Here is an 11548-nt window from a genome sequence, read left to right as displayed (position 1 = left end):
CTGTTCCAGTGTTGGACCATTAATAAATGTAGTTCAAATTATACTGTATCCAAGCTCTTTAACCCTTTACTTGCCTGTGCCTTTATTTGTCCTGAAAATAGCTTAGTTCTGACCAAATCTGTCCTATTTTAATAATCTTTAATAAGATAAACGACAGTAAAAATTCATTATCCTATTGTTCTTGATATTCTTGGCCTGAAAGTGCTGAATCTTTCCTGACTCCCTGTGAACAGCAAAATATTTTCAGGTTTTTTGGGCTAATAGGTAACCCAAAAAACTATAAAAAATATATTACTGTTGGTTTTTTGGGCTAATAGGTAGCCCAAAAAACTTTGGGAAAACTATATTACTGTTGTTCTCCCCCTCAATAATAAATTATGTCTTGTCATAAATAAAATTGAAGATGCTTCTTAGAAAATAGACAATAAACATTTTAATCACCTGAAGTCTTTATTGAACAATCTGAACCAGTCATATTCCAAGCTGAAAAAAAAATTTCAGTAAAATACTATTACACATAATTCACACATTATTTTTCGAGAATTAGTGAAATAAATGCTTTCTCTAGCTTTAATAAATGTTATCTTACAAGATACACCATGAACTTCTTTTCAGATTGCTAAGTGCTTTCTAGGGATAAAGTATAATGATGGAATTTTATGTACAATTATTCTTTTCTGGAAACAATATCTTTTGCACAACATTCTTTGATTTTGACTATGATTATGACAATTTTCATACACTGAATGATACAAAGAACAAATTATGTACAACTTTCAGGCACAGGAAACTGAAGATGGTCTGTTAAATCTCTTTAGGTGTTTGTGTAAAGGCACCTCAAAAATTCTTAGGCATAAACAAATCCATTCAAAGAAATTAGGAAGATGAGGATGGTCCCAAAACCATCAAAATTAGAGGCTGATTATACTCAAGTGTCTTGAGTGAGCTCTTTTACAGAAGTGCAGTACTTACTTAGTTTTGCCACAATAAAACCTGTTTGGAAAAATTGGTTCTCTCTAAAGACATATTCTATATCCTTTTGTGTTTATAAAGAAGTGCTTACAACTGATCTTTTACAGCCACCAAATAAGCTCACCAACTCCAGTAGCTGAGGAAAAAAACTCCATGGTTTGATTTGCCTGTAATATTTATGACACAGTTGTTCAAATCTTAATTGTTTAAGGAGCATTTGCGAATCTGAACAATTGCAATACTTGAAGGCTGCCATTATTATTTTAATTTAGAGTATTTGTGGGATCAAAATATGGTCTCTAGCTGAAAATAAGTGGCATTGGTTTAACTGGAAATGCTGCAGCCAGGGGTAACCTCATGTGTCAAGCTTATTGCTGTCTGTCTCATTAAAAAAAGGGAGGGATATGGAAGAAGCAGGACGTAATTTATCTGTCCTCCTACCACGATTTTCATTCAGCAGTGACTCAAGAAGACTTTGCTTGTCCTGTATTTCTCGTTCAAAGACAGCACTGTTATGTTTACAATGGTATAAAGATACATTTTCAACAGAACGTTGTCTCAAATACCTCCTGAAGGCCCTTTGAATAACAACAGCTGACACTTCCTCTTGTTTTCTTCTAAGGGTAGAAGAAATTGGGCTGTAACAATTTTTAGATTGATTGCTAGCTGCAATCTTTTCTTCCATGTTTAACTCGAGGCTCTCCAAATCTCCAGATTCTCCCAAGACCCTTTTAGTCAAAGCCAGCAAGATATCCAAGCAGTGGATCTTATCTCCACTAACTATAGGGATGTCCATGGATATGAGCTGGATTTTGTTAGGCTTTGGGATGCGCAAGGGGTCTGCCAGTGCATCTGCAAAGTCTGAAAGAGCAGAATAATCTATAAACTGAGTTGCCAGAGGGTCAAACCTTCCCCAAGTCTCATAAAACATATCAAAGTCGTCCTCACAAAGAGGATCTGTGCTCTCCTCAGTGGCAACACTGAAGTTCTCTAAAATGACAGCTATGTACATATTTACAACAATCAGAAATGATATAATGACATAACTTACAAAATAAAAAATACCAAAGCCCTTATTTATGCAGTTATTTTTCTCTGTCTCTGTTGCATTTAATTGGTGAGCACATGTATCAGGTGCTTTTAGCACAGGGCTCAGAAGACCATCCCAGCCAGCTGATGTGGTAATTTGGAAGAGGCAGAGAATGCTACCACAAAATGTTTGGAAGTTGAAAATGTCATCAATCCCACCCTCCGAATGGAGACAGGCAAAGTTTGCCATGCCCACGATGGCATAAATGAACATAATCAGGAAAAGCAAAAGGCCAATGTTGACCAGTGCAGGAAGAGACATCAGCAATGCAAAAAGAAGAGTTCGAATTCCTTTGGCCCTGCGAATGATTCTCAGGATTCGGCCAATTCGCGCCAAACGAAGAGTTCTCAAAACCGTAGGGGAGAAGAAAGATTGAAATGCTTCAGAAACTCCAAGGCCTTTGAAAGGAAAAAGAAAACAAGATGTTGTCAGGTCAAGTTATTCAAATAAATGTCTGGTTTTTTATAGTCTGTGCTTTCGGTATCGGAAGTAATGCTGATCATATCACACTACTCTCACTATAAACATCATCAATCCTCAAACTGCTCAGGTAAAAGCTTAGGTAAAGAAAGAAAATTTGTAGTATCTTTCAATATTAAAGAGGCATCAAGATTTCTGCATAGTTTGGAAGCTGTGTTCCTCCAAGTTTCCCTGATTTGGGGAGTGAATGTATGCATTCATTGCTCAGGTACCCAAAAAATCCTTTTAAATCCAGTCAGGTGCTGTGCTGGAAGCTCTGGGGCTGTCTCTGAGCCACTGTCTGAGTGCTGTTTCTTCTGCAGGCCTAAGCCTAAATGTGAGACTTTGACTAATGCTTGGCACTCAAATGAGATCAGAGAAAAGCAAAAATAAAATAAAGGAAAATTGTCTCTCAGTGTTTATCTCCCCTCACACCTCATTCTATGACCCTACTGTCACAGAAATGACACAGTAGCAATGCAAATGATTACAAACAGAAAAGTTAAGAACCTATAATTTTTCTGGGTTGTACAAGAAGGCAAAAGGCTCCCATGCTTAGGCAAGAAGCAGAGAACTCAGAGCAGTTTTTCTTTCCCATCCTTTATTATATGATATGACCTTAGCCTGAGTAGGAAGAACAGACAAAATATGGTTTTGGATGAGAAACTAGAGCAGTATATGACCCTTTGCAGAGTAAATGATCAGCATCTAGTCTTTTAAAGAGCCAAAAAAACGACAAGCCAGTTTAAATATTTTTTTTCAGTCACAAATAGTGGTCCACATGTTGAGCAACCATATTTTCCTGAGCTTTCTAAGTTTGCAACTGGGCTCTGCCTTCTTAAGAGGAAGTCCTGGAATATTAAATTAATCCCTATATTTGATGCAATTGTATTTTTAACCTAAACTTTCTTTTACTGTGGAAACAACAGCTAATGTGACAACATGTAAATTGAAAGCATAAAACGTTAGACAGCAGGTTAAGTACAGTAACTTTAAAAAGATGTCACTGAATTAAATTAATATTCTGTTAATTCCTCAATAAAAATCAGGATTAAAAAAAATTAAAAACTCCATTTACCTTTTCATACTCTGCAAAAATATAAGAGAAAACAAGAAATGCATCCTTTTAGAAGGAATCAGTTAGCAGATAGTCTGAAAAAGTACAATGGATCTGGAATTTGTTTATCAAACCTATGTAGGTCATTACTTCAAACTGGATTTTGGCTTAATATTAGTAAGACACATTATCTGACCTAATGATTGATACTTACTCACTATTGAAAGGACCACAACACTGAAATCAAACACGTTCCAGCCGCTTACAAAGTAGTAGTGCCTTAAGGCCAGTATTTTTAGGACACATTCTGCAGTGAATACAGCCACAAAAAAATAGTTGATTTTATTAAGAACCTCCTTGGTGCCTTTCTGGTTGTTTTCTGCCATCATAACGATCATATTTAGACAGATGAAAATCACAGTGGTGATGTCAAAAGCTTTGTGAGATACGATGTCAAACAGCAATCCCTGGAATGCATTCTGTGGAGAGAATGAGAACTGCTTAAATGCCACTTCTACGACCCAGCCTGCATTCAAATATTAATCAGTAATTTATGCTTAGAAAAGGAATTCAAGACAACATAAATTAAATTAAAAGCAAGCTACTAGAAGCATTTTTAGGTGATTTCTTTAGACCCTCAAAGAAAACTCACAGTACTTTCAGTATTTTCAGGCATCATGCAAGTATACTGGCTTAGAAAAAAATATATAGCAGGAAAATATTCAGAGTACATCGTGATTGCTCTTTTAATAGAAATACTTATTGAAGCAGATCTATTAGGATAAGCAGTTCTAATTAAAATGTCATAAGCAGGAAAAACTGAGTTACTGTGCAAAGCCAGGCCTGGAATTAAATTTAAGGAAATGTAAGAAATAAAGCATAAGATTATTTAAAAGCAAATAACAGCCATGGGGCATGTACTGCATTCTGTTCATCCTCACCTGCAATAATCCAATCTAGTTGCAAAAGCAACATCATGCAACTTAAATAACCAAGATCATGTTATGAATATCAAATACGTAACAAGAACTAGTTTAAAAAGTTTGTATATTTGAGTAGGTGAAAATAGGTTGTAAGTCTCCTTAATTAATACCCTCAAAGGCGACTGTGTTGAATGGAATTTTTAAACAAAACACAGTAAAATCTAAATAATATATTGACTAAGGAAGATGAGGGGCTTAAATGCAAAGTTTATTTCCCAATGCCTGGCTACTGAGTTTAAATATCATCATCTTTATATCCTTTATCATGTTCTTCTTAAGGTGGTCTCACCGATGGCCTTGGGATGGGCTTTTGGGGTTTCTTGGATCCAAGTTTTTTTAGGGCACTATAGTACTTTTTCTGTTCCTCAGTCAAAAATAGATCTTTTCCACCTAAGTAAAGAGGAAGAATATTGTTGTTCAGATGAAGTCAAATAAATACCAACAAATTTATGTTAAAAACAGTAAGTTGCAAGTTGTCACAAGTGATAACTCAGAGAGCACAGAGACCAAGTGTGTCTTCATCATTTCTCCTTTTCCCTTTGATCTTTGATCTGATCTAGGGTGATCATGAAAGTCAAGTCCAGGCAGTGATCCCAAGTCAGTTCCTTCAAGTGCAAGAGCCTTTCTGAAGTTTTGCAAATCTATTTCCTATTTTCAAAATGACATAAGATTCATCAAGAAGTATAGTATTTTATATTTTTGGAGGGGTAGAAACAGAAATACATTGCTGGATTAGCAAGTAAATAGAGGGTGATGAATAAGCATTTTGGACCAAATTCTATGGGGGTTCCTGGCAGTGAATTTCTCATTACCATCCACACCACCTGTATTACTGAGCAATCACTTGGAACCCAGTAACCAGAAATCACTCATCATAAAAGCATTGAGTGATCAGCATTTTGTGCAACAAACACATAACAATGTTCAGTGGGGCATCTGCAATTGGAATCACTCTAGCAGATCTTTTGAAAATTCTGCTTAATTTCACTACACAGAATCTCCACAAAAAGCCCAAAGAAGCAGAAAAGAAAGAGAAAAATGAAAAATAAAAAAAAGTCAGTTACAGCATGTACTAAGAAAAGAAAAAAAAATGTTACATCCACATAAACTTTAGCAAATGTTCAAGCTTATAAACTACTTAACCTTTTTATCTATTGGGATTATTGTAACTGGGACTTCATTACAAAAGGAAGTTCTTACAGTGAAATTGGACTGCTGTTCCTCAATCCCTACACATCCTTTCTCTGTCCAAATTCAGAGAACAGAAGAATATCTTGTGGGGTTTATTTTTATCTTTCTCTACCAAAGGCAGTAACACTCTGACACTTGGTGTATAAATCAGCCAGTGGCAATAATAAATGATTCCAGTAGAGATTCTGTCTTCAAAATGGGAACCTTGAAATTGTAAACCTCCTGTTAAGGTCTGCTTTTCAGGTATTTTTTCAATGAGCAAGATGCTTATTTGTTGTAAGACTTCCAAGAGGATTAAATGACACATTTTCCCTTGATATTCTGGATACTATAAGCCCTTAAATGAGTCAGGACAGAACTCAAGTGATGAATAAGTTTGGCACAAGGAAGGTGAAGTATTCCAGGGAGGGATGGCTGTTGCTTTTCTTTGCTGCATTTTCCAGTCCAAAATTTTGCCTTCCATTTCTTACTGAATAGCAAGAACAGAGAATATAAGAACTCTGAGGAGAAAAGTGGAATTTTTTTAAAACCACACTAAATAAATCTGTACATTTATTTTGTAGACAAATGGCTTTTTAAAGTGTAGCTAGTTTTAGAAGTTCTGACTGACAAGATCTTTTCAAGGTTCTTTACCAGGAAAGCAGAGGTTACTCCTTCCATGACTGTTCCTTCCATGACTGACAACCCTGCTCACATTTGTGAGAGCAAGAAGGGTTATTCTGCTGCCCAAAGCAAATCCTCAAAGCTGAAGAAAAGAATTCCACTCTCATGTAGCAAAGTCTAGGCAACTTTTTTGACTTCTCATTTCTAAAGTTACTACTTCTTCCTCCTCATTCTCTACTTAGAGCAAATTCAGGACTTAGCAGGAAAATACAATTCACAGGTAAAAGCCTTGAAGAAGAGGGGATTCTTGTTTTCAAAACTTGATTTGAAATGTTATTATTTTAAAATTATCTACGCTTATTTCTAAATGTTAGACTTCCAACTGACAAACCAGCATACACTTAATCAAATTGGGATTACAGGAAACCACGGATTAGCTCATGAAGTACTTATCTTTTTCCTTTGCTGATTAAAGTTGCTGATAACTACTCCAATGAAAAGGTTCAGCATGAAGAAAGATCCAAAAATAATGAAAACCACAAAGAAGGCATACATGCGAAAGCGTGCTTCAAACTTAGGCTGTTGATTGATCTGTTAAAAAAATCAAATCAGAAAAATAATATTGGCAAAAATGAGAGAATCTCAGCTTTGTAATTTCCAATTTATTATCGCTGTTCTTATTGTCATGAGGGATAAATCATTTCTACACATTTAAACCTTTATCTAGATGTACAAGCAGAACAACTGTCTTGCTCTATCTTGTTACTCTTTGTAAAGATAATTAAAAACAAAGCCAAATCCTGCTCTAGCAAAGTTTTTAGTAATAAATAAACAGTTCCAATCAGAAGGGATCCTGTGAATGCCCTGGTTAGAAAAACAGCTCAGATTAAACCTAATGGTGAATTCCATCCGTTGGGATGCTATCCCAGGCAAGAAGCAATTTAAACCAGCCATACAAGGAACAATATTCTTATTTAGCACCTATTTAACTACAGTCAAGAGGGCAGCTAAGGAATGAGCGAGAAAAAAAGCAAAGTCAACTAAATGTAGAAAAGTTAAAACACACTCTGCTGGTATGAGTGTGAGAAACAGGACATGCAAATGGGGAAGAAATAGTGAGGATGTCAAATGTGGGGAAGAAAACCTTCCCAAATAACTGATAAAGCCACAGGCTGTTTCAGTTCTACTGCACATGTTTAAAAGGGAAGAAAATTTGCTTCAGAGGCACAGTCATACTCTGTTTCTAAATCAGACTTGTACATAATTTTATATTATCTTGCCCTCTTTTTGTGTGATATCACTCTATTGTGACTAGTTTCTTTTATTAAACTTTCAGATATTTTGTACTCCAAGGATTATTGTTTCACTGTGTAGCTGAATGCACTCATCCACTCATATTTTGACCTGATATTCCAAACAAAGCTGAAAAATTAATTGTATGGATAGAAAAGGGAAGAAGGAAAGGGAAAAGAACTAAAATTTCATTTCAGTGACACACCTCACGTGAATCCACTGCTGCATACATAATATCCATCCAACCTTTAAAAGTTGCCTGAAAAAAAATGCACCATTTATTATTAACTATGAAAAAAAAAAAAAGCTATTGCTAATATAAATGTGTTAATACTTGTGGGAAAAAAAAATTAGAAGCGTGCTATAAAAAAAAGCATCAATTCTAAGTTATGCTTGGAAGTATGATTCACTGGAGTTTAATACAGAGAAAAGAACATGCTAAAAAGAAAACAGAAGAAAAGCCATGATTCATGTCAAATGCAATTTAATGCTAACCCTTGTTAAATTGAAATTTTTGTACAAACAAAAGAATACTGAAAGTTTAAGCTTAGCTAGCAAATATAACTTAAAAGGATAAAAACAATTTCTAACAAAACTGCAGACAGTTCCATCCTGCAATTTTTATCAACCATAAAACCTTTTGAAGGATCCAGAGCAAAGAACTTCATCTAGAAATCATATAGGGATAACAGAGACTTTTTTAAAATGCATTTGTGGAATTAGGGAGCTCAAGGAATTAGCATCCCAACACTTCAGGACTTTTACAACAAAAGAAGACATAGAATTCTAAATAAATTGGTCCATGAGTTTTCTTTATTATCTACTCTGAACTAGAGAAAACAAAAATAATTTAAATACAGTAACAGGCAGACTATTTCAGGCTTAGTTTGTTAATCAAAATTAAAACAGAATTGAAATTTAAAACAAAATTGAAAAGCTGTGAAACAGTTCTTGATTTTAACAAAAGGCTCCATATGCCCAAGTGTTCTTTAGGAGGAAGTGAGCAGCTCATAGATAAGGAAAATATTCATGGATGCTAAAAAATCCCCAGTTTCAGTGAGATAAACAGAAGCATAATGGTTTTCCTTGGTTGAGCTGCTCAACCCATTCCCTGAGGAAAACAAAAATGAGCCTGTTTCTGTAGAACTTACCACTTGGAGAAGAGCCAAGTATCCCATGCCAACGTTGTCAAAATTTACAGCATTATTTGTCCATGTCCCATTGTAGGACATGCAATCCTGTTTGTCGTTAATGAGATCAACACTTTCTTTTTTGAGTGTGCATTTCCAAAATCTGCTTCCAAGCCATCTTACTCCTAGAACATTAAAGAGGAGCCAAAAGACAACACAGACGAGCAGAACATTGAAGATTGAGGGGATGGCTCCAAAGAGTGCATTCACAACAACCTGAATGAAATGGATGAGAAGAATTATTTGCATTCAATAGATCAATTTTCCCAGAAGGCCACTGATTTTTTCTTCTTCTGTATCTATTGAAAATTCTCATCCATATAAAAACCCAGACCCCCAATATCTTTACCTTTATCCCTTCAAACCTTGACAAAGCTCGTAGAGGCCTCAGTGCTCTAAAAGTCCTGAGAGATTTCAGGCTGGTCCCAGAGGGACAAGGTGATGAATCTTCAGAAACAGAATTTCGTCCCCAGGAAACAAAGGACAGCTGTGTTCATTGAATTGGAACTGGGATCATTAAATGGCATACAAAATTTTGTTTTATTTACATTAGTAGACAATCCTAAGATGAATGTTACAGTATATTTCATCACTAAGTCAAAATTAAGAAAATACACATTCAAAGTTACCACAATATAATTTTACTTCATTCTTTTCTAACATATGAAAAAAAATTGAATTAATTCTAATCTGATTTTTTTAAAACTGTTCATGTAATTTTGTTTAATACTAGTGTAACAATTAAATTGGTAACTATGACACTTCCATACACTACCAGACCAGAAAGGTTTATTCAAATAAAATACTCCCATTTCTACACAGTTATTCTCAAAAGTGGACACAGGAATTTGTTATCATAAGTGAGGATAGGGATGGGAAAACAACTTTTTCTTTTTTTTAGGATATCTGGTACATTTTAGATATTTCTAAGAGAGAAATGAATACATTAAAAATAATTTCAATATTTAGATTTTTTCACTCTTCACTATTTGTCTCTTCCTTCCTATTTGAATTTGTTGCCTCGTTGTTCAACCACTGGATATTTCCATGCTTATCCTCTGTTTCAGAGGAGGATATTTTGTAATGCTATTTACATTACAAAACTGAAACTGCTCAGGTATTCTTTACAAATAGTCACAATACTGGATCTTTCAGTTGAAATTTCCTAATACTTCACAACTTTCAACGTTGACTATCCTGAGCCTATCAAAAGCTTCTCTGATGCTACAAATCAGCAGTTTAGATGTCCTTATGTTAAAATATTTAACTGCAGAACAGTCCCAGTGTGGTGTTGACAAGAAAAATGTTCCATTTTTATACAGCATGATTATAATATTTAACATTTTCTACATTCAGTGCAAGTATACATTTCTTGAACACTGCACTTATCTCTCCCTTGGTGATTCCAGCATTTCTCTTCAGGGCTGGGCAAAGCAAAAGACACTTCCCTGTCTTTAATTGCCCAGCAAATGATTTTTCCAACCCTGCCTTTCAACTGTCTTTGCCATCTAAATTTCTTCTCCTTCAAGGAAGGAACTCTTTCTTTTTTTCTGTTTCTAAATGCCAAAATCACAGATTTGGTTTGGTTGGAAGAAGCCTTTAAGATCATTTAGTAGCTTCACATTTTCTACTGTCCTAATCAATTTATTTTAATTTTATTTCTGATCACTAATTGAACTCTCTCTCTACAACGGAAAATGTTTATAGAGCCATCATGGTCCTCAGTGATGGTGATACCTAATAAAATTTTCTTCATCAATTTCTTGATTATTGCTGACAATTTCCATTTAAAGTCCTAAAGCCTCTTTTGGATTGAAGGTTTTTCAGCTTTTGGAAACTGCCTTTAACACTTGTATTAATTCACAATCAGAATTTACAGGTAGTTCCCTAAATAGAAAAACACCAAACATTTAATGTATGACGAGTTGAGTATAATACTTACACACACAATGATGAAGTCAAGCAAACACCAAGAATTTGTGAAATAACTGTGCAAACCAAAAGCCACCCATTTCAGAAGCATCTCCGTAAAAAAGGTGTAGGTAAATATCTTATCAGCATAATCTAAGATAATTTTCACTTTTTGCCTCTTCTGCAGGTGAATATCTTCAAATGTCTGGAATTTCAGAATTCAGTTTTAAAACAGGTCAATAGTTTTATGGAAGATGATTTTTGAATTGCACAAGAATATACAGTTTAGCCTATTACAGCTGTTTCATATTAAATTATGGACAACTACCACTTATTTTTATACTTAAAAGAAAAACCCTAAATTTTAAAATAAGTACAGTCTCATTTTCACATTGACTGAAAAATCCCATCCTTTCAGGTTTTTATATTCACACTTTAAAAAATGTCTGACGATGGTCAATTGTGGCTAAAAAATTTTGGCTTCCCAAGGCAGTTGATAATTTTGAAGGGGTCGGTTTAAAATTCTTCACAAAAAAGCCTGAATTGAATTCATTAACCAGTGTCTGAGAGGCTTTGACCTTCCAAATGAATCATCTTGATTCATTCTGCAGAGTTGTAATACAGACGTGGAAAAACATGACAAACACCTCATCTGGAACTGCTCATTCCTGAAGTTGCATGTTTTTTCACCTTGACCTTGAGGTTTTAGGAAAATGTTTCACTGATTCCTGTCATTCACATCAGTGTTTGCTCATGTTTAAAGTATTTGCTGCCTTCATAATTTGTTTAAATTTTTTTA

At 34.8% G+C, this 11548-nt stretch overlaps 1 protein-coding gene across 1 annotated transcript in view; it reads right to left on the bottom strand.

The window, feature by feature from the left end:
- Positions 1–522: 522 nt before the first annotated feature.
- Positions 523–11548, bottom strand: part of LOC136358169 (sodium channel protein type 5 subunit alpha-like) — a 32267-nt gene continuing 21241 nt past the window's right edge. The window contains exons 18-25 of the mRNA XM_066314092.1: positions 10716–10954; positions 9188–9257; positions 8800–9054; positions 7854–7907; positions 6805–6946; positions 4851–4951; positions 3793–4057; positions 523–2460 (exon numbers count right to left, since the gene is read on the bottom strand). Of these exons, the coding sequence (XP_066170189.1) occupies positions 1328–2460; positions 3793–4057; positions 4851–4951; positions 6805–6946; positions 7854–7907; positions 8800–9054; positions 9188–9257; positions 10716–10954 (2259 nt within the window). The 3' untranslated portion in view covers positions 523–1327. The remainder of the gene's footprint in view (positions 2461–3792; positions 4058–4850; positions 4952–6804; positions 6947–7853; positions 7908–8799; positions 9055–9187; positions 9258–10715; positions 10955–11548) is intronic.

Source organism: Sylvia atricapilla, chromosome 1 (genome assembly GCF_009819655.1).
Source record: "Sylvia atricapilla isolate bSylAtr1 chromosome 1, bSylAtr1.pri, whole genome shotgun sequence".
In the NCBI taxonomy this organism is placed as follows: Eukaryota; Metazoa; Chordata; class Aves; order Passeriformes; family Sylviidae; genus Sylvia; species Sylvia atricapilla.
Note: the sequence above shows the minus strand (reverse complement) of the source record. Positions and strands in the feature narration are given on the sequence as shown.